General features: G+C 42.0%; 1 protein-coding gene across 1 annotated transcript; it reads left to right on the forward strand.

Moving 5' to 3' along the window:
- Nucleotides 1–802: 802 nt before the first annotated feature.
- kif11 (kinesin family member 11) lies at nt 803–27,014 on the forward strand (the record flags this gene model as incomplete). The annotated part of the gene is made up of 26 exons (XM_080741366.1): nt 803–873; nt 2,963–3,092; nt 3,192–3,289; nt 4,194–4,272; nt 4,821–5,009; nt 5,194–5,318; nt 5,477–5,567; nt 5,678–5,823; nt 6,160–6,256; nt 6,743–6,838; nt 7,310–7,398; nt 8,233–8,320; nt 8,683–8,756; nt 8,889–9,003; nt 10,480–10,551; nt 10,985–11,120; nt 11,613–11,785; nt 12,230–12,355; nt 13,110–13,265; nt 14,633–14,772; nt 15,483–15,643; nt 16,164–16,282; nt 17,044–17,263; nt 17,972–18,156; nt 19,250–19,330; nt 27,006–27,014. The coding sequence occupies 26 exons, from the start codon at nt 803–805 to the stop codon at nt 27,012–27,014; spliced, it is 3,066 nt and encodes a 1,021-aa protein (XP_080597492.1).

Genomic DNA, 27,014 nt, shown 5'->3' on the forward strand with positions numbered 1-27,014 from the left:
AAGTCAAGTAGAAGTTCGGAATTCAAAATGTAAAGTAGGCTACTACACAAGTATTGGTATTAAAATGTAGACTACTTAAAGTACCAATAGTAGAAAGTACTCATTATATAGAATGTCCCATTTCACAAGTTTTCCAATAAATAAAATGTAAAAAAATCATTAGATAATTTTCAAATGGCAGAAATGTATCTATATCGCAAAAATGTATATAGGGTTTAAGTAGCCTAATTTGTTATCACGAATTCATAATCAAAATCTACAAAGAAATTCATAATCAAAATCTACAAAGTAACTAAAATGACCCAGTGAACCACCCAATGAACGGCTCTTTGAAAGGAACGGATCCCAGAGATTCCGGCTCAGTGCTCACTTGAAAGAACCATAAATCCCATCTCTATCAATGGGTCTGGTGACCACGTGACCCAAAACTCCAAGGCTGCTGGTCAGCTCATCAGCGGCGGCGACGTGACGACGTCACGGCCCTTTCTGCCTCGCCATTGGCTGGGGCGACGGTTTAAACCGAGGTTTGAATTCCCCACACACAACTAGCAGCAGCCGGCGGCTAACATACAAAACACAAGACGACAACGGACCGCGCTCTGCACGTTATTTATTATTTTGCTGTAGTTTTACGCTGGAACAACTTCAACGATACATTTCCGCATTACAGAACCGACCGAAACAACACTTTTATCCGCGGCTTTGTTCTATTTTTAGCGGTTTTTTTGCTTGTTAAAACGCCGCGTTTTAACCGTTTGTTTTCGGTTGTTTTTTTTGTGTTCCTGCGTAATTGTAGCCAAACATGGCTTCTAACACCAGCTTCAGGCGAGAGGACAAGCAGGGGAAGAATATCCAAGTGGTCGTCAGATGCAGGTATTTGAGTTTACTTTTAAATGTTTAGTATTAATGACTGTAACGCTTGTGTTTACCCCTGCTGTTTATTATGGTTCCTGTGGGAGATGGGGGTCGTTGGCGTTTTTAACGTCTGTTAAAGCAACCCCCAATATGCTTACCAGTGTCGGGGGAAAAGTTCTCACATTTTATACTTTAGTAAAGGTAGCAATACTGCATTGTGGAATGTGGAGATACTGTTACAAGTACCATTCCAGTGTTAAACATACTTGGGTAAAACTAAAAGTGCAAAAATGTTGAGCCTTGACATCAAAATGTATTTAAATCACCAAGAGAATGGACTAAACATTACATAAAATGTTTTTCTTTGCTTGCTATTGTGCCCATGAATTAAATACCAAGGGCTTCCAACGTAAAACAGACCAAAAAGGTCTCATTTGGGATGTTCCTTTTAGGCAGGGTGTTTAACTGTGCTTGTACTGTACTACATTTCAATTGTAACATTTCTAAATAAACTTATACTGCTGTGCTGCTAATTTCCCCCCTTGGGATAATAAAGGTATCTATCTATCCTATATCTATCTACTATAATACTTGTACCATTCTCCATTTTTGTCTAATAAAAATAATCAATCTACAAGCTCCTAATGCTTTGTGAGCTTGTACATCTGCTATTTTCAAATGGCCCTGGTATAAAATGGGGCTGAAGTAGTTTATGTAGGTTTCAACATATTGTATTTGCAAGCTAGTAATTAAAATGTTTAAATAAATAGTGGAGTAAAAGAACAATAGCCTATTTGGATCGAGATGTAGTGGTGAAGAAAAAATATGTTTATATGTATAGGAAATACTCAAGTTAAGTACTAATAACTAACTTGGATACATTACTTGTAGATGTACTAGGATACTTACAGCATTGGTTCTAAGTAACTGAACTACAGCAAAAGCTAACAACCATGTTTTGAATTCAATTTAGGTTACATCTGCATTTGTCAGCTCAGCTGTGCGTCATTTACCAGTAACTTAACTAGCCCTGCATTTAAAATTCAGCAGGGGCTTGGCAAAACAAAGCAGATTAAAAGATCGTCTCAAAACGTCAGACACACAGATACACGTCCTGGGGAATAACCCCAGGACGTGTATCTGTGTGTAGGATACTGACACCGGCCAGCTTTACATTTTTGAGGGAGGTTGGAGACAAATGTAACCAAACAGACCCAGGGTCCATTTGTACTAATGTTGTACAGAGCTAAAGATCTGTAAAGGGGCCTTCATGTGGTTCCCACAGGGTTCCCACGGTCATGAAATTCCTGGAAATATTTTGAAATTATAAAAATATTTTTTCCAGTACTGGAAAAGTTTTGGAATTGATCAAGGGTCCTGGAAGGTCCTGGAAAAAATAGCTATGCATTGTCTTTGGTTATTGATTTTGTAAGTACCTCTGAAATGACAAATTAAACATTGTGAAAATAGCCGATCTACATGTGAGCATGTAGATCAGCTATTTTTTACAATAGAAATGTGTTGTCGAAAATTCCTCAACTCTTAGTGCTCGTCAGGGTGCCGGGTCCCCAGTTAAAATATGATTATTTCGGGGGTCACAGCCTGAAAAGGTTGAGAACCACTGGCATACACTACCTGCCTTTGGGCATTGCGCATAGGAGTAAGTGACTTTTGAATTATTGTTATATAGTCCTGGAAATTGGGTTAAATATTCTGGAAATGTTTTGGAAAAGTTTTGGAAATGAATTGTAAAAATGTGTGGGAAACCTGTACCTAACTGGAACCCTCTGAGTCCAGGGTGAAGAGCTATTCACTTCACCACGTTGTAGTTTCCTAGCTATCACCTAGGCTTTATGTATTTTTAGGTGATAGCTACAAAACTACACCGCAGTGAAGTGAATACCTCTTCACCCCTGACTCTGATAGAGGCTTAACACTCCATCAAGGACCCTAGGGGTTCCCAGAGACAACTGCACTTAACCTCTGGTCAACAGGCTTTTACACACACACCGTAGCTACATGTTTTTGAGTAGTTTTGATATACTTTGGTAATGTTGTGTCTGAGGGCTTATGACACTGACGGAGTCACCCATTCTTGTGTTTTCAGGCCCTTCAGTGCAGGGGAGCGAAAGGCCACCCACAATGTCATCGACTGCGATCCCAACAGAAAGGAGGTGAATGTGAGGACGGGTGGGGTCAATGACAAGGCAGCCAGGAAGACCTACACCTTTGACATGGTGAGCAGACAATTAAAAAATGTCCCAGTCCAGTAGCTCCAATTCCACATTCCAAAATGTGTTCGTTCCATCGCAATATGTCCCTCTGTCGTCTCTTAGGTCTTTGGTCCCGCAGCCAAGCAGATCGACGTCTACCGGAGCGTAGTGTGCCCCATTCTTGATGAGGTCATCATGGGATACAACTGTACCGTCTTTGCGTAAGGAAGTGTTTGTTGTAAACTTGTGTTGAAGCCACTTTGGAGGGTGTAGTGTCTGTCTAGTGGTAAACCAGTTAATCTAACAGTTTACAGTTGCATCCCCTAGTCATGGGTACGAGACGTAACTTGACATTTGATTTAAAATGGAACTTGACATTATTTGACATTAGTTGGTTTATTAAGGCTAATTGATTTAGTAACTTTTTCTTGTTATTTTAACTAGCTTCTCTAATATTTGATTAAACTTGACATTTGATTTAAAATGGAACATGACATTATTTGACATTAATTGGTTTATAAGGCTAATTGATTTAGTTAAAGGACCAGGTCACCTCTGGGACAACCAGATCTTATTTTATTGTTGTGTGGGACACGATCAACACAATCCTAAGTTATTTTTTTGTGTTCAATCTTTGTTTTTAGATGTTAGTATTTCAGCATGCTACAACTGGTCATAAGATGCATTTTGCATCATATGACCAGTTGTAGCATGCTGAAATCGGCTGAAATACTAAAATATCTAAACACAGATTGAACACAAAAAATAACTCGGTATTGTGTTGATCGTATCCCAGACAACAATAAAATAAGATCTGGTTGTCCCAGAGGTGACCTGGTCCTTTAACTTTTTTCTTATTTTAACTAGCTTCTCTAATATTTGATTATTCAACAAATTAATCTATATAATGAAGCAATTGATAGTTGCAGTCCGAGTAGTGTCATAATGCACCTGTCTGTTGTTGTGACATGTTGGGGAATCCCTAGCCTCGGAAACCCAGACTTTTAGGGAATCCCCGACACTGGCTTTCGTCAAGATCCGAATAGTTTAATTTCCATTCCACATCTTTAAGCAATGCTGTAAAACATGATCCCCAGCTGATGTACATTTGTCTTGCTTGGGCAGCTATGGACAGACGGGGACAGGCAAGACATTCACCATGGAAGGCGAACGAAGCCCTGATCTGCAGGTCACCTGGGAGGAAGTATGTTTTTTTTTCAACAACTAAAGCACTGCTAGGGCTGTCACGATATGGCATTTTACATGACGATTAATTGTCACTCAAATAATTGGCGATTAACGATTTAATTGTGTCTTTGTCGTTGATAATTACATTTCTGTTTGGCTTTGAAGTTGTACATGGTAGATATGACACATAACTTAAATATACAAAGAAATTACTGACATATTTGAAAACTAAAAAATAACTTTGATAGTGGAAATAGCCGATCTACAAGCTCGCAACGTGTCGCATCGCGACACGTTGTGAGCTTGTAGATCTGCTATTTCCACTATTTCGGACATTTTTCAACATTCACGATTATGACAAAAATAATTGCGATAATGTCAAGTAATCACGATTAGACGATTATGTAATAATTGTGACAGCCCTACACTGCTGGGCATTAATCTTGTTCTTGGGCAAATGCAAGCTGCATTATAAACAATGCGAACATTGTGATTTTGAAAACCAAATCTTATATTTTTGGAGATGTTGGTGTTTTGTTGTCATAACTCGTGTTTGTTTGTCAGGACCCGCTAGCCGGGATCATCCCCAGGACGCTGCACCAGATCTTCGAGAAGCTGGCAGAGAGTGGCTCAGAGTTCTCTGTTAAAGTGTCCCTCCTGGAGATTTACAACGAGGAGCTTTTTGACCTGCTGAGTCCCGGCGAGGATGTCAGCGAAAAGCTCCAACTCTTTGACGACAATTCACGCAACAAGGTAACTGTCTGAAAGACGGATTTACTTTGGGTATAGACAGAGGGCTAATGTCAGGGGTACAAAGCCTGCGTGGTTTGGGAATTTCTTTGCATTTGCTGTGCTTTTTATTCATTTTAAAACATTGCAAAGTATTCAAACCGTGCATCATTGTTTAAGTGACTCATTGGTTGTGTATTTCTGTCAGCGTGGTGTGGTGGTCAAAGGCCTGGAGGAGATAACTGTCCACAATAAGGATGAGGTGTACGCCATCCTTGAGAGAGGCTCTGCTAAGAGGAAGACTGCTGCCACGCTCATGAATGCCTATTCCAGGTATTCAACAGAAATACTGACATACTGTAGATGGAGATGATATACCTGTACATCCATACACGCACGCAAGCCTTAGTTAGTTGTTGGCACAGTATATGCAAGCCTTTTCGATGACCTTGTTTGTATTAATATTTACATTTGTATACTTTATTTTCAAGTCGTTCCCACTCGGTGTTCTCCATCACCATTCACATGAAGGAGATGACCCCTGAAGGTGAAGAGTTGGTGAAGGTTGGAAAGCTGAACCTGGTAAAAAAAACAAATATAAGTTTGGATGATTCACAGCAGTAAAAATGATGCCATTTAGCTCCAATGGACCACAACTGTAATTCATTTAACCTGTCCCCTATCCTCCTCAGGTTGATCTGGCGGGCAGTGAAAACATCGGCCGTTCAGGGGCACAAGACAAACGTGCCCGTGAAGCTGGCAACATCAACCAGTCTCTGTTGACGCTTGGCAGAGTGATCACGGCCTTGGTAGAGAAGAGACCTCACGTCCCTTATAGGTACGTTGTCGTAGCGATTTCCAGACCCACTTAAAAAAACAACTCTAATCTTAGAGTGAAAAGCAGTGGAGCCTGTGGCTTGACCACTTGTGTCCTTGACCAAAGACCTCCAAGGGTCTCTACCCAGTCCCATCCTTTCCCCACACCCTCTTTACCAATCTCACCAAAAATGGGTGTGAGCTTGTAGCTGGCCTATTAATGCAGAATGTTTGCAGCATAATGGCATGCCCAGAAGAGCTAAAAACGGAACTGTATTGTGTGCACTTTGCCCTTCAGATTTACTGTAAACGGTATTACCAAGGTTATCTCCTGACATGATCTCTTAATGTTTTACAGGGAGTCCAAGTTGACGAGAATCCTTCAAGATTCTCTAGGAGGACGGACCAAGACGTCGATCATAGCCACAGTGTCTCCGTCTTCCTGCAACATGGAGGTGTGTGTTCATCAGGGATTTGTTACAACACCGTTCTGTAATCGTGATTTGGTCCTGATTCACTGGAATGCTAGGAAATGCTCTGTAGCCGTTTTGACATATCCAGATCCAGTTTCTTTATTTGTTCATTCGAGCAGGGGGTCGGGACCCATTTGTGGGTCGTGGGCAAATTTTTAAGGGTACCTTAATTTTTAGTTTCATATTTTCTTCTCTATCAAAACATAAAAGAGAACATTCCTCAGAAAATATAATCTTTTCACGATTTTTGTTTTAATTTTCAGTAGAAGGAAACGCAAATCAAAGATTCCAACAATTTGAAAACTAATGTTTCAGGAGTGAGCTTGTAGATCTGCTGTTTTCACTAGTTTGGATCCAGGGCAATTGTCTGATCGCTCTTTCGGGTGACAACCTGAAGTTTGGGAACCACTGATCATTCATTGATGTGTGCTGTGAATTCTGACGTTGGGTTGTCTCTGCTGTGTGCAGGAGACGTTGAGCACCTTGGAGTACGCCAACAGGGCCAAAAACATCATGAATAAGCCAGAGATCAACCAGAAGATGACCAAGAAGACGCTCATCAAGGTACATGGAAACACATTGTGACGGTAGTGAGTCATGTCTTCAAACTACGTTAAAGGAGTAGTAGTTCACCCCCAATTCTTTTCTCGACTACGTTAAAGGAGTAGTTCACCCCAAAATTACTTTTTTCCCCCTCCTATTACTCACACCATGGAGACCATAAATGTACCCCCATTGATTCCAGATGGAATCAAATGTAGTAAATTTACTATAAATCCATTTTTTACAAAACATTACTGAACTCAAGTCTCCATGGCATGAGTAATCCATAGAACAAATGTTTATTTTCTAGTCCTTTAGTCTTTAAACTCGCTGTCACATCTGTGACGTGGCGTTCGCTTCATGGTCAGTTCCTCGTGACACCTTGCTTGGTGACTGGTACATCATTTATGGTAGAGGAAGTCCTAATCTTCCAACAAAGCTGACTAATGTCAATCATCTTATATGTGGACTCCTTTCTCAACCCCATTCAAGGAATACACCGAGGAGATTGAGCGATTGAAGCGTGACCTGGCTGCCGCTCGAGACAAGAATGGTGTTTACCTGACGACTGAGAACTACAGGTATGTCACCATGGGGAAAAAATAAGAAGGCGCAACCTGTTAACTGTCAAACATTAGTCAATATTTGCATGGAGTGTAGAACAGTTGATGTCCGTGGGAAAGCTCCTAGACTTCCACCATGGTTGTGCAATTATTTGATAACTGATTAACCGTGTCCCTGAGCTAATGTATTGTAAATCCCTCTGCGAAACATTTAAATATTAAAACCAGGTGCTCGCAACACTTGTTCTTTGGTAAGAGTGTTAGTGAGTGGTGTGTGTGTACAGTATGTAACACAGATTCCCAAACCTTTCAGCTTGCGAGTTGTGACACAAAAGATGTATTGTCAGGATCCTAACGTACAAAAGACTTTGGTTAATCTTTCTTTCAGTAATATTTCTTGCAATGCATTGTTATATACTGCTGTAGAGCAGTGGTTCTCAACCTGTGGGTCGGGGACCCCCAGAGGGTCCCCAGATGATTAACTTAATGCGCAACATTGTTTTCTCACTCAACAGTAAACAACCAACATAGTTCACGTGTACGTATAGAGGGTATATGCACATCTCTAAAATGCCAATTTAAGGACTTTTAATACCTCTAAAATGACAAATTAAACATTTGCCAAATTGTCAAATATTTGAGGCAGAAATTGTGAAAATAGCCGATCTAGATGCTCTTGTGAGCATGTAGATCTGCTATTAGAACAGTGTTATACAAAATGTAATGCCTCAACTCGCTTGTCAGGGTGGGGGGGTCCCCATTTAAAATATGATTATTTTGGGGGTCGTGGCCTGAAAAGGTTGAGAACCACTGCTGTAGAGTGCCACGTCTTGACTCCCTGTGGTGTTTCAGCAACATGACAGAGCAGATCACCTCCCAAGAGGAGATGATAACAAGCTATACGGAGAGGATTGCTGCGGCTGAGGAGGAGCTGAAGAAGGTATGTTTTACGAAAATGGCTGATCTACAAGCTCCCAATTCAATAATCGAGGAAAAGTTTTAAGACTCGTTGTATTGGACACATTTAAAGAGGTAAACCAGCTCATGGTGTAAATTTCACACCATAACTATTTGTATGCCACCACAAAAGTACAGTTTAACCCAGGGGTGCTGGTTTAGTCTGGCTTGGCGCTTTGTTAATTCAAAATATATATATTCAAATTTTGTTGGTGAACTTTGTTAACATATTAGAATTTACTTGACTTTCATGAAGTCTATTTATTGGTTATTAGTATTGAATTGCCCAGCCAAACCTCGTGTCAGTGATTATAGCCACTCATTTGGTCCATTTCCTCTCCCCAGACGATGGAGCTCTTCACGGACACTCAGAGCCAACTGGAGCAGTGCACTGTCCAGCTGGAAGAGAAAGACCACAGGTTCCTTACAACTATTACTACACCTAGTTTCTGCACCACCTTACAGTCCAAAAAGTAGATGACCAGAGAGGTGGTGGGAGTGATTCAGGACTTTGAAAGTAATACTGAAATGTCCTGGTTTTCCGTTTCCAGGCTGGAGGAGACCAAAAGGGCCCTGGAGGAAACGACCCAGCATCTGACTGAGGAGCAGTTGGTCTGCGCTGAGCTGGCCTCCACTGAGGAGAAGCTGTACAGCACAGCTGACCAGGTGAGGAGGCAAAGTTTTTTCTGATGGCAACGATGCAAGCAATTGTCTTATACTTATGTACCAATCGTATGGCACAATGTAAATTAAAAAATAAAATGGTCTCTTCGGCAACAGATTTGTATTCTTATTTTCTAAACTAGAAGCCCAGCCACTCTAGCGTCTAGTCGGCGACCTGGCCAACTCGGAACAATGTAAATAGGGAATGAATGCCCCGCCCTTTAATGTAAACCCCATTATACCTGTTTTCATAGGACCCGTTTTGACCATCTGTCTGCCTGTGTCCATTTATGCCCATATATGGAGATATCTGTATCTGTCTGTCGGCGTCCATTTTATGTCCATATATGGAGATCACTGCAGTTATAGTTCTGGGTCCATTTTATGCCCATATATGGAGATATCTGTCTATCTGCGTCCATTTTATGCCCATATATGGAGTATCTGTCTGTGCCTCCAACTGTGTTGCAGACACAGTGCCGGTTCCCCCTTTAATGCAAACCTCATTATACCTGTTGTCATAGGACCCGTTTTGAACATCTGTTTGCCTGTGTCCATTTATGCCCATATATGGAGATATCTGTATCTGTCTGTCTGCGTCCATTTTATGCCCATATATGGAGATCTTTGACCATCTGTTTGCCTCTGTCCATTTATGTCCATATATGGAGATATCTGTATCTGTCTGTCTGCAATCCATTTTATGCCCATATATGGGAGCATTCATTTTATGCCCATATATGGAGAACGCGCGTGCCCGTGGGACGAACGGTTCTCGAGATACGCGGATTACATACATACATACACACTCACAGAGATTTTTTGTTGACTCATGTGGCGTACGTGATGTCAGAGCCTTTTATGAAGTGATGTCACAATGAGTCAGAGCTTTCGCCGATTTCCTCCGGAACAGCCTGATGTCAACAATCAACCCTGCATAAGGAGATTCCGAACGTTTCGCGCCGGTTCGGGAAAACCGCGTGTCGGGTCGGGTCGAGACCCGGCACTGCACTCCGTGCCGCGGCGGGGAACACTCGTGCCGAATCTGAAGCCGGTGGGACGAATGGTTCTCGAGATACGCGGATTACATACACGCAGAGATTTGTCGCATTTATAGATAGATATGGCTAATTTAATCCAAGGAATTAACTATCCGATGTGCTTGCTGTTGTAATACTAACAAAAAGCCATAACTCCTCACTTGGCCCAGTTTACATTACAATTGCTTTGAAACTATGACATGATGTGTAATGTAAGCACTGGGGCAAATTATGCAGTTGTTGTAGAATTACTGAGTCTTGTCAGTCACGGGCAAGTATAGAAGTCTGCTGTTTCCGATACCACAATTTTGAAATGGACACACGGTTATTTTTAAATTGTACACTGGGATCGGTACTCTGTATCGGGAAGGGAAGGATTCGGTACATGATCTCTAAACTCCTCCACCATAATCTGATGGGTTGTGTTTCTCTCCTCCAGCTGCTGAACACGGCCCACGTCAGCACCAGCCACGTGTCTGGTCTCCATGACAAGCTGGACAGGAAGAACAAGGTTGCTACTCAATTCTTTTCACATGTTTTGTTACTTCATATCGCTGCGGTAGGACCCAACGTTCAATCTGCAACTTGTCATATGTTTTTAAAGGAATGCCGGAGTTGTTCCATGTTACACAAACAGATGGTCAAGCTTGTAGATCGGATAATGTTTTTGGCCATTCGACAAGCTTTTAGAATTATGGGTGAAAGTGGTTGGATTTTCTTGAAATAAATGATGGGTTTTATAAATGACAGTGCTAAAGTTGATCTACTTTGCATCTATTGGAAAACGGGTTTTATTTCCTGAACACACATGGTGACTGTGATATGCTTGTTCTGCGGTTTGAACGTCAAGCGTTCATCTTTAAGTTCCCTACAGACTGTTTGGTTGATTGGGTTGTGGTCCAAGACGGTCCAGTAACATTCATCTTTATTTTTTTTCCCTCCAGGTGGAGCAGCAGAACACCAGTGCCCACCAGAGCTTCAGCCAGAGAATGGATGGTGTGCTGGGTAACATGGAGGCCAGTGTCCGCCAGCAAGCCTCCAAGCACCGCAGCACCCTGGCTGGCTACACCTCATCCATGGGTGAGTGTAAAGGGCGTCTCAAATGATTCACACATTGTTGAATTCACATGTGTTCAGGGGTTAAAGTTCTCAGTCCTGGGGACTGATTTCAGTCTTGAGGATTCCATAAGAGCTATTTCTGAGATCAGTGCAGCAGATCTGCAAAATAATAGACTATAACTAAAAAGCTGTTATAATTTCAAGATATGAGTATTTGAATTGGCCAGACTAGCCTAGAATACAACAGCACTTCAGAAGATACTTCTATAAAATTAAGCATGGATTGGCACACATACATTCAGTGAAGGCAGGTCAGAACTTCGGGGAAACGCCTATATTGGTGTACGCTGCATGTGCCATGTTTCAAAAATCACATATACGACATGGTCTGAAAATAAATTTCAGTCAATGTGAATTGTTGATTCACAAATCATGTAACATTAGGACCTGGCCATACGAAACCATTTCAGTCGTGAGACTTAATTACTTTTAAATCCATGTTCCCTCCACTAGACTCGGTGCTGTCGGTGAACTCTGAGGCGATGCGTGGCGCGGTGGCCACCATGGAGTCCTTCATGGGGGGAGTCACACAGCTGGTGGCCCAGGGCCTGGAGGACTTCCAGGACAAACTGCACCAGCAGGAGGCGCTGTGCCTGCACAACAGAGACAGCCTGCTGGAGCTGCAGGTAAGGACCATGGCCATTGGCACTGACTCAATTAAATATTTGAAAAATTATTGCAATATTTTTTGCTTAAAATTGCTGCGTTACACATTATTCTATTGTGGCATTTGTTTGCTGTATGTATCTTGTAAAACTTAACAGTTAAATGTACCGAAACCATTTTACAGCTTGCGTATCGGTCAGTTCCGATACCAGGCTGTAATTTAAACTAATCTAGGATACGTTTCTAAAAGTTGGGTTGAGGGAGTGCCTGGGTTCCTTGAGGGGGTTTTCAAATGGACCCTTATAACTGAGGGTGTACAAAAGGACAGGACGGTAGGGGGGTTATGAGGGTCCTTTGAAATTAAAAGGTTTGAGAAGCATTGAGCTAGTTAATATAATAATGTAAACGGTCATACTGGTATGGTATTCAGGACGACTCATGTCTGGATGTTCTGACTGTATTAGGAGGAGTTCAAACAGGACCTGCAGCAGGCTCTTGCAGCCTCTCTCCTGCCCAGTGTCTCGGCCATCAGGACACTGAATGAGGCCATGAGGAAGACCGTGGAGGAGCAGCGAGCCCTGGCTGAAAAGGTCCTTATGATGCCATTACTTTTACTAATATACTTGTCACAAACTAATCTACTTGTCACAAATTGTAGTTTTTTTTTGCCAGGGACCAACATGCAGGATTAGTCTGGTTAAAACTAGGGCTGGGATGCGATTAAAAATGTTAATCTAATTACAGGCTCTGTGATTAATTAATCATATTTTAATCGCACATCGATATTTGACCTGAGAAGCATTTTTTTTTTCAAGTAAAACACATTTTGTTGTACGAGTGAATCAACGAGTGAGTTTTTTTAAAATCTAAATTTCGCATCCACTGGGCCAAGCAAAGCGCTCTGATCGGCTACTTCTCCCTTTGCGTTTGTTGTCTCTTCTTGGTTGGTGCATCGCTATGATCAGTATGCCTGAAACTGAAGGTTCTGTGGCGCAAAAACTAAGTGCAATTAAAATGCGCTAATTCTTTTTAATCGCGTTAATTTTCTGTAATTCATCTCAATTAATCAGTTAAAGTCCCAGCCCTAGTTAAAACGTGTAACTATATTTCCCATTTTCATTACTTGACCCATGTTTTAAGTCTGATTTGAAAAGGTTTTCTGAAACTTCAAATATTTATACAAATACAATGTTTGTATTCATACTGTACATGGCAGAAACTGGCTTAAAAATGTGTATTTTCAAATGGCATCGAACCATTTGACCCCCATTTGCTAAAAGCACAGGGTGTGATGATTACTGCACTCACTTAATTTCTTTCTGACACTCTCTGTCATCCAATCAGGTGGAGGCCTTGAAGGAGGTCAATGTGTTTCTGACCAATCACGTCCAGGAGCTGGCTGAGCTGAGGATGTCCTCCCTGGACACTCTCAGCTCATTGGACGCTGAGCATCTCAGTCTGGCCCAGCAGATGGACAAAACGTCAGAAACACAACAAACGGTAAGACCCAAAAAACAGACTAAAATGGCTCGTCTACAAGCTTGTGATGGGCTCTTATGGCACAAACAAGTTTAACGGCTATGTAGATCAGGGGTGGGCAACTTTGATGATGTTGAGGGCCACTTTTATTTCCACCTTCACTCCAGAGGGCCACATTGCATATTGCTACATTCTACTTTGTCATTCTAGTATCTCATACAAAAGAAGCACAAATAGCAGATCTACAAGCTCAAAACGCATCGCGCTGCGATGTGTTTTGAGCTTCTAGATCAGCAATGTTTGCTTCTTTTGAATTGGAATCCTGAATTATTTTTTTTTGTTTTTGAATTGGAATCCTGAAATGTAACATTTTGAATTAATTTCAAACGCATTTAGTTATATACTCATGTTAACTTTATGAACCTAAATTCAAATACATTGGACATAAAAAAAAAAACATTTTAATACTACTATAATACTAGTCATTAAGCTACTAATATTGACTGACGGAATTAAAGCAGGTCATGTTTGGAATTGTAACAGCTGAAATCAATAATATATCAGTATTCCGGTATTAACCTGCGGGCCGCATGAAGTGAAGGTGGGGGCCGCATGTGGCCACCAGTTGCCCATGTATGATGTAGATGGATGGCATCCTATAGTGTGGATGCATGGTTTCAACAGATTATTTTCTTTGGAGATTCTACTGTTGGACTGAGGTTCTTGGTTTACCTATGATCCTAGATTACCATTTCTATCCTTGATTACCATTTCTATGCATTTCATGTATTCCCATGTGTTGCCTTTGATTACTGTAAGTAGCTCGATCAAGGGCGTCTACTGAATGCCTAAAGTTTGATCATGTTCTGCTAAACTTAGAGCAGCTATGGCTGCCCTTAAGGCTATCAGGAAGGGGAAAACTGGTCTCTAGGTTTACCTATGATCCTAGATTACTATTTCTATGCATTTCATGTATTCCCATGTGTTGCCTTTGAGTAGTGTAAGTAGTAGCTCTATTAAGGGCGTCTACTGAATGCCTAAAGTATGATCATATTCTGCTAAACTTAGAGCAGCTATGGCTGCCCTTGGGTAGAGGTTTTACGCAAGGCTATCAGGAAGGGGAAAACTGGTCTCTAGGTTTACCTATGATCCTAGATTACCATTTCTATGCATTTCATGTATTTCCATGTGTTGCCTTTGAGTAGTGTAAGTAGTAGCTCTATTAAGGGCGTCTACTGAATGCCTAAAGTATGATCATGTTCTGCTAAACGTAGAGCAGCTATGGCTGCCCTTGGGTAGAGGTTTTACGCAAGGCTATCAGGAAGGGGAAAACTGGTCTATTTCCATGTGTAAATAAATGGAAGTCCTGGTCTCTTTCCTCCCAACAGGAGATGGATCAGATGATCCAGTGTCTCCAAGGCCAGCTCAGTCTGCTGGCCATTAACAACAAGGCCCGGATGAGCGGTCTAAGTACAGCCACCAGAGCTCTGCAGAGGCCCACGCAGGCTGTGAAGGACACAATAACAACGTGAGTAGGAACCACCACCTGCACTCCAACCATCACACTAGACTTATTGTTTTCCAACAGTGGGGACCCATTTGTGGATCACGCACAATTATGGGACAAAGCCAATCTACAAGCTCGGTGTGAAGCGGCACGTTGTGCTTGTAGTTCTGCTATTTTCACTAGTTTGGGTCCCGGGAAACCGTCTAATCTTTCTACCTGAAAAGTTGGGAACCACTGCACTAGAAAAGTTTAGTTCTGAACTTTCCAGGGTTGAAGAAGACAATTTTTACTCGTTGCAAATAAGGTAACATGTCATTAGGTCGAACACCCTTTGGATCGACCACCAAACTCTAACCCTAATCCTAACCTCTGTAAAACTATGGCTAACTCTAACCATAACCTCAGTAACTGTGACGCGGGTGATTATCTAACCTGCCGACGTTCGCGGGTGATTATCTAACCTGCCGATGCTGTTCGACCCAACGGGAGTTCGACCTATGGGGCTGTCCCTGCAAATAAGTGACCCTTGTTTGTTTCCTACATTTGAAAGTGTAATGCAAGAGAAGTTTAAAAAAGAATCACAACTTTTCATCAATCTAACTATTCCAATTTCATTTTTCAAAAATGTAAATCGGCTTTATTTCACTAGTTTTGGGTCCCCGGAAAATGTCCATGTCCAGATATCTATTCTATATCGGTGCCCAATGGACTCTCTCTTTGTCTCTGTCCAGACGTTGCTGTGCAGCGGAGAAGCGGGTAACGGTCCAGGCAGACCTCCTGTCCTCCACCATCCCCTCCCTGGCTGCCGCTATCCGCCACACTGCCCAGGAGTCTGAGCAGAACCTGGAGGAGAGCACAGGCTACTGCTCCCTCCTGCACCACTCCCTCACTGGTACGACTTCTGACTTGTCCTGTTTCTCTAGCTCTTTAGTAAACTATGTCTCAGAGCGTCACAATGTATGCTTGTTTTCCAGCTCTAATTTCGTCTGCACATTGTTTCACTGAAAATTGGTATCCCTGAAATGACTGTATCTTCTGATAGGTTAACAGTCTCTCAAAGAACACATAGCAATGATGAATATAGAGCTGTTAAGCTTACTTTTGGTATTCTTTTGTTCTGTCATGGGTCTCTAGTGAATACATTGAAAATACTTTTTCAGGTGGGTTGCAAATTTCATCCCGCCAGAGGAAATATTCATCAGCTTAAAACTTTTTGACCTGAACATGTCTCTTTTTAGTTCTGGAGCAATAAAAGACTCACTGTAGCAATTTCACAAGTAACAAAGGAACACATTGGCACCAATAAAAGACTTACTGTAGCAATTTCACAAGTAACAAAGGGACAAAATGGCACCATGTTTGGTTCATTCTTGTCTTGCTTCACTCACTGTCATGCCTTTGCACCCTAACAGGCCTTGGAGAGCGTAACCTCAGCCACTGCTCCAGAGCTCAGGAGAGCCTCCAAAAACAAGCCCAGGAACAGGTGGCCCTGCTGGGGCAGACCTCTGCTGCCACTCACACCCTGCAGCAGGTAAATTAAATTACCATTTCAATAATGGTTATCAATAAAAGTTGTTAATGGATTTTCATTTTGGTCACTTTTACACATCAGTAGTTAGTGCGGCAAGCAACACACTATTTTAGGTCGAGTACTTTTATGCCAGCTAAAGTGAACATTTGTTTGTTTTTGTTTTTTTAACTAAAGTTATCTCTGCCTAGGTTAAAGGACAACTTTAGTTTTTTACAACAAGGGTTCATATATTAGATTGTGATTAAAGAATATAAAAGATGAGTGTTCAAATTATTTTTGAGATTCTTATTTCAGTGGTTGGGGGCATGCGTACAAGTGGCTAAATATTTCATTTTACACAGAATAAGCCCATTCCCAAGATACAGCGCAACCTTTCATGGTTGGAGGTGACTTATGGGGGCTACAAGTGTTACTGTAAATGGCAATAAATAAACTGCTGGCTTGTGTCTAAACAGACATATTTAGCCACTTGTACGCATGCCCCCGTGCGTACGCATGACCCACATTTTAGCACAGTAAATGCGATAAAACAATAGAACGAAGCAAATGAAAACATTTTAACACTCACTTTTTCTTTTCTTACAATCTAAAATATGAACCCTTGTTCATATAAAAGTTGTCCTTTAAATTGTTTACTGAAGTTAATCTGTCTCAAGCATGACTATTGGTCAAAGGCAAATCCTCGAGCTGTGATTCCAGCTATTTGGCTATACTGTATGTAGAATGAATCCTGAACATGTTTGATGTTGCTGCTCTTTCAGAGCGTGGAGAGCCACTCCTCAGCCCTGCTCCCAGACTGCAGGGCCCAGCTGAAGGGCCAGCAGGAGAAGGTTCTCCAGACGGTGGTCTCTCTCCAGACACAGCTCTCCCTGGACCAGGCTGTGGTGGAGCAGCAGCAGGCTGACCTCCAGGGCCATGTGGGGAGCGCCCAGGAGCTGCTCAGCCACTTCAGCCGGGAGCTGAGACCAGACGTCCCTACTGGTGAGAACCAACAAAGACACGTTTTCATTAGCCTACGTAATCATGCAGTCAACATCAACCTGTGGGATGGGCTCGGGGACCCCCAGAAGGGTCCACATGATTTTTTAGGGGGGTCCTTAAATGACGGTGAAGACTTTAATACTGGGGAAAAGACCATAGACCACAGTCTGCTCAAACATTGGTCAAATTTTCCAATCTAAAAAAAAAGTGGCAGTTTATATAGTAACGTTAGTTACTTTTGCTCTGCTGTGCTGTTTTCACAGTATTCTGTGGAACATAGTCAAGCTCACAAACTAAATGTAATGCTTCAACAATTCCAAGTCCTTGTCAGGGTGGGGGTCCCCTGTTAAAATATGATTCTTTTGGTGTCGCCACCCGAAACGGTTGAGAACCACAGACAAAGCATGAGAGAATAATCAGAATTATTTTGATCTGTTGTAAAAAATGACTGATCTACAAGCATTGAATGCATCTCATGGCGAGTTGTGGGAATGCAGCCGACTTTGAATTGAAAATATTTGATTATTGCCATGGTAAAAGTAATTTGTCAATATGCCCCTGCACATTTTTTTTTGTTTTTTTTTTTGTTTACAATGGCTACAAGTTTTCTCGCGCCGAAACACTTAAGACTGTTAATCATCAAAATGCATTTCACAAAATAGTGACAGCCCTTTTCCTGACTAGATGTCCACCGTGTGTTTCCTGCAGGTCTGACCCCTCAGCGCAGGGACTTTGTGTACCCCAGGGAGCTGGTCAAGTCTCGCAGGCGCTCTGAGCTGCTGGATGGCCTTCGTCGCCAGCAGGAGGCGCTGCAGGCCACCATGGAGCTTCAGGCGGCCGCTGCACCGGAGCCAGCCGGGCCAGAGCTGGAGACTGAGCTCAGAGTAGAGCAGGTACACATTATAGTGTATCGTTATTTTATGCTTTAACTGTTGAAAAATAGCAGATATACAAGCTCACAGCGCGGCACCGAGTGCTGCTCTGCGACCTTGTAGATCTGCTATTTTTGAAAAATCTTGAAAATTTGAATTTCGACCAGATTCTGTATGTGTCTTTTGAATCCCAAGATTTTTTGAAAAAAAAAAAAAAAAAAAAAAAAAAACCTATGTTGTAATCTGGCCAGCCACCGTAAAGAAAAGGTCCTTTTCACTTAACTGGAGCTCAGTTAGTCTGTTCGTGAGACTACTATGTCAGTGGTTCTCAAACCTTTTCATGTATTTGGCCACGGACCCCATCTCAAAATATTTAGTTCCAGGGACCCCACCCCCAGAAGCAAAATTTGAGTTACAAAAGTTCGCTTACAAAAAAGTTCACTTGCACACATTTTCACGACTTTTTCAAAAATGGCAGATCTACAAGCTCGCAGCGATGCTCTCGGTGCCGCGCTGTGAGCTTGTATACCTGCTATTTTTCACTGGTTAAAACATTGAATAATTCTAGGCCTGAATGGGTTGACTCATTTACTGCCATCATAAATCGATGTTGAGGGTTTTTCTTTGACACGGGCATGTGCGTGTCCCATCATGCACGCCACGTTCACAGCACGCACGCTTTATTTTTGCTGCTCTGCCTGTCTTTGGGCATTGCACATAGGAGTAAGCGACTCGTTATTGTGCTGAATTATTGTTGCACAGTCCTGGTAACTGGGTTCAATATTCTGGAAAGGTTTTGGAAATTCATTGGTAAAAGTGTGCCCTGGTTTTGTTAGTTTCTCAAACCCTCATGTCAAGGACCCTCGGAATCCTGTGTTGCCCGGACCCCCATTTCAAAATACAGTATTGTCAGGGACCCCCCAGAAGCAAAGATTTTGTTAAGATTCGCTTAAAAAAGGAAGATGGCATATCTATTTCTAACGCATAATATAAAATGATGGTTAAAATGTATTCTAAATTTAAGGTCTCTAGACCTGGAACCCATCTGTATGACTTCAGATTTTAGAGTCTGCCTAACTTTTAAAATGTCTGACTGCTTGTGGTGTTTCTGCAGGAGGATGACACGGCCTCTGAGATGTCGTACAACGACGAGAACCTGGTCTGTGATGAGAACAGCCGCGGGCCCTTCTTCAAGGTGGGTAGCACACATTCATCGCTCTAGTGCAGGGGTGGGCAAACTTTGATGATGGCAAGGGCCACTATATATATCTATATATATCCACCTTCACTCCAGAGGGCCACATTGGGCCACATTGCATATTGCTACTTCCTACTATGTCATTCTATTATCTCATACAAGCAAAAATAGCAGATCTGCTGCGATGCGTTTTGAGCTTGTAGATCTGCTATTTTTGCTTCTTTTGAATTGTAATCCTGAATAATTCTTTTGTTATTTTTTAAATGGAATCCTGAAATGTAACATTTTGATTTAATTTCAAATGCATTTAGTGATATACTCATGTTAACTTTATGAACTTAAATACAAATACATTGGACATAAAAATAAATACTACTATATAGTCTCACAGAATTAATAATATATCAGTATTCCGGTATTAACCTGCGGGCCGCATTAAGTGAATGTGGCCCCCGGGCCGCCAGTTGCCCATGTATGCTCTAGTGAGTCTAACATGTTGCTTCTCAAATGGGGTTCCAAATGGACCACAGGTCTGTAACTGAGTGTGCAAATGTCCCTTGTACACTGAAACCGGTTCAAAAACATTTAATTTCAAGTACCCCCATAACTCCGACTTTAGTATGAGACAAAATGACCTTCAAAGGTTGTCTTAAGAGCTTGTTGGTGGTCTGTAAATCCTTCATTTCAGTAATCACATCCTCTTGTCCTTTCAGACTTCCCGGCAAAGGAACAGGAGGCCCAAGACCGAAGCCCCTGGAGCCAAATCGAAACTGCCTCTTCGCAGTCAGAATTAAAATTAAATCTTTCCGTTCCATGTTATTAATGTGTTAATCTGTTCAGTTTGTTTTATTGCTTTTACTATGTTTTATGCTTGTTTTATTGACATTTGTTTAAATAAAGTAGTTTTTCCATACATTGCTTTTGTAGCTTTAATTTCACATTGAATCCTATTCAGACCAGATTCTCAGTACTATTGATCCCTTGGTTAATGGTTTTAACAAGACGTTGTCCACAAATCCTACTTGTACACAACACAAACATGTAGCCCTGACATCCTGTTTCTGCAATTATGTTAGACTGCTGGGAATATCCTGAAGCTACAACAATTAATCACAAACTGTTTGAGATGGAGAAAAAGACCCTCTGTTCTTTTATCTTGCCCGGTGGGAATTGTCCTCCTGGGTGCGTCTGTGTGTTCCTTCTAACAACACTACATGTTTAGGGCAGTGGTGCTGACAGATTCTGCTGTTAGCAGAATCTAGAGAGATTATTACTTAAACCAGGGGTCTTAAACGTTTTCAGGCCAAGGACCCCTTAGTTGAGAGAGATGAATCGGGGACCCCCACAACCTGTTCATAGATTCCATCGTTTCATCATTTGACAGCACAATCATCAGTGTATTTTGGATTCTTGTCAATTTGTATTTTCAGATATTTAACCACTTGAACCGTCAATACTTAAACTTGACATTTCACTCTGCTATTTCCCCCCTCTACATCAAACCTCTTGCCGAAAATAGCTGATCTACAAGCTCAAGCTTGTAGATCGGCTATTTTTGGCTAATGTTCTCAGAATATGGATGCTACGGTTCAAGTGGTCAATATAAAAAAGGAGAGAAAACTCTGAGGACCCCCTAGGGCTCCCGGACCCCCTGTTGAAGACCCCTGACTTAAACAATGAGGCTTGCCTGATTAGGCTGCTGAGCGAATGCCTGCGCTGGCAGCCAATGACCGTGTATGTTGACAACTATGCCAATCTTGGTTACTTTACATCACTGCCATCCACCATGGCTTGCAGACTAAGTACATTTACTCAAGTGCTGTACTTGGGTACAATGAGGTTCCAGTTTTCAATACTTGTACTCCCTCACATCTCAGACATTGTACTTTTACTCTCCCTTTTGAAAACTAGAATTGGGTTTCAGCTTTATGCACCTTTCCACAAGTGAAGTCCATGCATGCAGAGTCACTATTACCACTAGAGGGCAGTAAAATATCTGAGAACCAGCTCTTGGGAAGCACTGTTCTAATGGAACTGTAGACAGACATTGAAGCATTGTTTTTGTTTTTCTAATGTTATGCCAATGACTACTGGCATCACAATCCTTTGAAGACTAATTTTATAACCTCATTGAAGACTAATGTTATGCCCTCATTGTTTAATGTAGTTAAACAAAAAGCAGTATAGTATACATTGATCATGTATGGGGGCTCCTGGCACAACTACAATTGAGATGGTTGTCTGCAGCCAAATGCATTTGGGGGTCCTTGATATCAAAAGCTTAAAGCTATACTGTGTAAGTTGCTCAACTTGTGGTCAGTAGCTCTATAGCAAACCTTGGTCGCGTCTGCGTCTTTCGGCCGTTTTTCGGTTCTCACACCCCTGCGTCTGCCTCCACCTCGCCGAGATCTATCTTTTGAGGGGTCCCTGGTTCCTGTGCGTTCAGCCATTCCGGAGATACACTCCTTCACCCAAGCTTCACCGTGCACGCCACCCGAGTATAGAAACACACGGGAGACTACAAATATGGCCGCCCTAGCAACCCCACTCCAAGATGCGCTGTGATTGGCCGGCAGTGTATAACCCTCGCTGTGATTGGCCGGTAGTATGATGACGTCATATTGCCGCGAAATTCTCCCCCCCTCACGGCTCATAGAAAACATATAAAGAGAAGGCTTTTGAAGCTGAAAATAACGGAGTGGGGGTTCTAAAACTTTAGCGATTTAACAGTTAGGACCATTTTAAGATTTGTTTTATAAAAAAAAGTTACATGGTATAACTTTAAAGGACCACAGGTCTAAAATAAAGAGTTATTTATATTAATCGTCTCACCCAAAGGACATCAACTGGGGAGGCAGTCGGAAGTAAACTGTCACTGCGAGAGGATCTGCAGGAACACAAAAGGCCAACAATAAACCAAGCCATCACCGAGTGTGGAAAAGGGGTCACAGGTGCAGAAAGGTAGATGCCTTCAGCTCTGGGGCGTCTGTAAAAAAGGAAAGACAATTTTTAAGGGAAGCTTCCGGAATTCCGCGTACATTACAGAAGGGGACATTAATAGAATGGCCAGGAAGTTCATGCAGTCTATTTACAGTACCATCCACCACAGTGGACATTGCATAATTCACTTTTATTGCACCGTTTAGTTTATATATACATTTATTGATTTATTTATGTATTTTTTCACATCTTGAGAAACAAGACAAAGAACAAGCAGTTGGTAGTCCCTACAAATGACTGTACTCGCAGGCCATGAATGATAGGAAGGAAGCCGTGGGCCCCATAAAACCTGCAATTGTGCCAAAACTGGACCCCAGGCCAGACTTTGAACACTCTGGTTTACTGTGTGTGTGTGTGTGGGTGTGGTGTTTTTTCACCCTGTAATAGCTCTGTTTACACAATGCTGTACCCCCTCCAACCTAGTCTACTTTCCCCATGTCTTTTCTTAAATAGTTTTGCCTTGTATTTGACACTTTTGTCGTGGCAATGTGAACATATGTTTTCTCAAAAAGGAATTGAATGCACTACATAGAGAACAGAAGACGATCTTCCTGTGATTCATAATAATAATAGTCTTATGAAACTATCTTATATTTTGACCCTGCTTGCAATTGTGTTTCTCTGCATGTGGGACAAAACCATGACAATTGGATTGAAAAAAGGGAAAGGTTATAGAATTTACAGAAGCTGTCAATTTAGTCGTGATCATGAACATGTACTTGTCCAAAGGAGTAAGTTAATGTCAAGCCCTGATAGCCTATTATATAACTGCATCCTGGTGGGCAGGTTGCTGCCTCCACTGCTGGGGTGTGAATGTGTAAGCACTAAGCAGGGGTATTTCTTTCAGGGGACGTATTTGAAAATATGAAAATAGCTTAACAAGATGGTTCTGCATCCCCTAGCTCTCATATAGGCTACTGTACCTTTGGACCATAACTAAGTCACATAAATGCAATACAGTGCAATAAGCCCTATTCACGACCCGCCCACTCGGCATCCCCCCGGTGCTGAAGTCACGTTTTGAAGGGGTAAAACCCTGCTAAGCCCATAGAGTTAACACAGAAAGCGCAAATTTAATGCAATTTCCGAATAGTACAGTATAAAATACGGCTAGCATGAACAAGAACACAAGATAGTAAAAGGCACAAAGCATTATAATTTACTTTACCGTTCGAAATAATGATGTGTTGGCTTTAAGTCCAGCTATTTCTGTATTAATTTCCCCTTCTAAATTGACGTCACACCAGGAAGTTGCTGAGAAATTTGCTGAGTGGGCGGGCCGTGAATAGGGCTTATAGTCTTTTGTTGATAAGGCAGTATAGCCAAATGTAAGTCAGTCATCTGTGCCAATATGAAAAAGAAAGTTCAGCCTTTTTGTCAGTTCTCTTGGTTGTATGGACCACATTGCTAAATGGCAGTGTAGCCAGTGTAATACAGTATGACGAGTTCTCTATATCAGAGGTTCTCAACATTTTCAGGCCACAACCCCCAAAATAATCATATTTTAACTGGGGGACCCCCCACCCTGACGCGCTCTAAGAGTTGAGGTATTACATTTTGTATAATCTCTCAAGACAGACTCTGATAGTTATCAAATGAAGAGGAACAGAGAGGGCGTTCCCTTTTACCATATATTTTATACATTTTGTATAACGTTGTTGTCGGGTGGAAACCTCGTATCTCCAAGTTTCAAATGTGTATGTTCTTTCACAAAGTAAAGCCCTGCTTCATCATACAAGGCCGTCGCACAAAAGTAGTGAAAACACCAGATCTACAAGCACACAACGCCTCGCACCGTTGTGTGCTTGTAGATCGGCTGTTTTCACTAGTTAAAATCATTTTTTAAATGATAAAGGTTTTCACCCAACAACGACTATAACATGGTTCTATTGTGAAAATAGCCGATCTACATGCTCACAACGCCTCGCGCCTCGGCTATTTTCACCATTTCTGCCTCTAATATTTGACAATTTGGCAAAAGTTTAATTTGCCATTTTAGAGGTATTAAAAAGTCCTTAAATTGTCACTTTAGAAATGTGCATAATACCCTCTACACACTTTAACTGTATGTTGGTTTATTTACTGCTGAGTGAGAAAACAATGCTGCACATTAAGTTACCCATCTGGGGATGCCCCAAAATAATTTGGTGACCCACCCGGGGGTCCCGACCCACATGTTGGTGTTTGATACCATGGGCTCACTTCGCACAGGTTCTGTTCTTCTATAGAGTAAAGTTGTGCATGAGGTCATAGAGAATCATTGTTTTCTTTTCAAAAAAATATATTGTCCGTTTTATCCGTGCGGTTAAACGCGCCTGTTTGCAAAGGGCTTAACCTGTGTGAAGTGAGTGCATGGGATCAAACACAACACAAGTGCATATGGGCCGTTCTATCCGTGACCTTAGTTATCTCCATACATGGAGGCTCTCAGGCTCATGCGGACATTCCGTGCTCATACGGACACTCATACCTACACACAAAGCCAGACGTAGGAGCGATACACACACACACACACACACACACACACACACACACCACACACACACACACACACACACACACACACACACACACACAGGTAAACACAACTGGGCAAAGGCACTGCAGAGCCACAGGGCAGGCGCAGAGGGAAGATCTTGACACAATCCAGGCTGCTCTTTGTTTTTAGACAAGTATAGTGTATCATCATCCATCGTCGCTTCCAGTCATCCCGGTTCTCCATACATCTGGCCAGCTCGTTGGTACTTGGTGTGCTCCTGCATCATTCTTGAGAAGGCCGACATCCACATAATGATGTTGGTGTGGTGGCACGTCCTCATGACCGATGCCCATGTATTGGTTCCCACAGCACCAATCTGCTGGCTGGCAGCTCCTGATGCCTTTGGCATCCTGCTAGTCTCATTCTCCTGGCTCCTGTCTATTTTCTCGCTCACCCTTGGTATTCCCTTGCACACAGGATCTTAATGGTAACATACACTTGCTTGCTGATTTTAATACTGCACGCAACATTCTGGTGTTGCCCACCCGTCTAGAGACCTCTGCAGGGTTGGCTCCAGGGTCCAGCACTCACTGCCATACAGGAGAACAGACAGTTGCAAAGAAGAAGCTGAGTTTGAGTTCCATACACTGGTCATGCCGTTCAGGGCCCTCCATGCAACTGCCTTCCTCACTTTAAGATCGTGCAATACAGCCTAAATGAGTTAAGTTAGCAGCCTTGGATGTCATTGCTCTGCAGCATTGCCTGCATATGGCAGTGGTTCCAATGGTTCCTTATGAGCGTGCTACAGGGGTAGCCCCCAACCTATCGCAATGCGATGCGTTGTTTATATTTTCTAAAGAATTTTTAAGAGAAAAAATATATATATTGTATGGGGGGTCCCTTGCTCAAATTATTTTCAGATAGGGGACCATGGCCAAATGCATATTACCGTAACGTCTGGGTCCTTGACAGTATTAAAAATCACACGGGTGGCATTAGTGTGTGTGTGTGTGTGTGTGTGTGTGTGTGTGTGTGTGTGTTTGTGTCTGTCTGTCTGTCTGTCTGTCTCTCTGTCTGTCTGTCTTTCTTTCTACATTCTACAAAAAGATGGAAAGAGGAAGTACAACCATTTGAACGTATCTGTTATAAAAACTTCACCCACAAACACTGTGACAGCTGTTTTCACGTGGAGGGGTCTGCTTTTCAAACAATGCATGTTGTATTGCACAGGCTTAAAAGGAGAGAATTAAGACTTGAGTTACAGAAGTGGTCAATTTAATAATCAACCTCACATCATGGGTGGAACTGAATTTTAATTACAGCGGTCCTCATATTTGCTGTTTGAAACAAAATTGTAGAGATGTGAAAATAAATACTAATGAAAGGGCATGATAATCTATAGGCAAGACTCCTACAATCCATTTTACAAATCATTTTTGTGCTGCAGTTCACAGGCATACAAACACGATCCCATATTTTGACACTAGGCAATTTGCTTTTTTCGCATTATGGGAGGAAAGTGATGACAAAAAGGTATGACTAGGTCACAGAACTGGTAAATTTCATCATCTTCTTGTTGAAATTTGTTGACTAGCATATTGTCACTGTCCGGCAGAAACCTCATATTTTTCTCATAAAAATGTGTATGTTTTTTTTTGTAAAGTAAAGCCCCGCTTCATCATACAAGACTGTCGCACAAGACTAGTGAAAATAGCAGATCTACAAGCACACAAGGCCTCGCGATGCAAGGTGCTGTGTGCTTGTAGATCGGCTATTTTCACTATCTTTTTTTTTTAAGATTTGTTTTGGGGCTTTTTGCCTTTATTGGATAGGACAGTAGACTGACAGGAAATGGGGGAGAGACAGGGAGTGACATGCGGCAAAGGTCGCTCGGATTGGGAATCGAACCGGTGACGCCGACAGGCATTGATGCCGAAATGGCAATGCCTATATGGTATGCGCCTGGTCCACTAGGCCACCAGGCGCCCTATTTTCACTATCTTAAATCACTTTTAAAACGATAAATACAAAACTAACAGCTTTGGGCATACTTTCAACATAATGTCACAAAAAAAAAAAAAAGCAACAATACTTTATTAACAGAAGTAACTAAATAATGCCTACAAAAGGTATGAGACGTGCAATTGAGTAAGATCAGTGACATGTGATCAGTGTATGTGTGGGGTGTTGCAGAGGGTGTGA

The sequence above is a fragment of the Nannobrachium achirus genome (genome assembly GCF_963921795.1).
Source record: "Nannobrachium achirus genome assembly, chromosome: 14".
Classification (NCBI taxonomy): Eukaryota; Metazoa; Chordata; class Actinopteri; order Myctophiformes; family Myctophidae; genus Nannobrachium; species Nannobrachium achirus.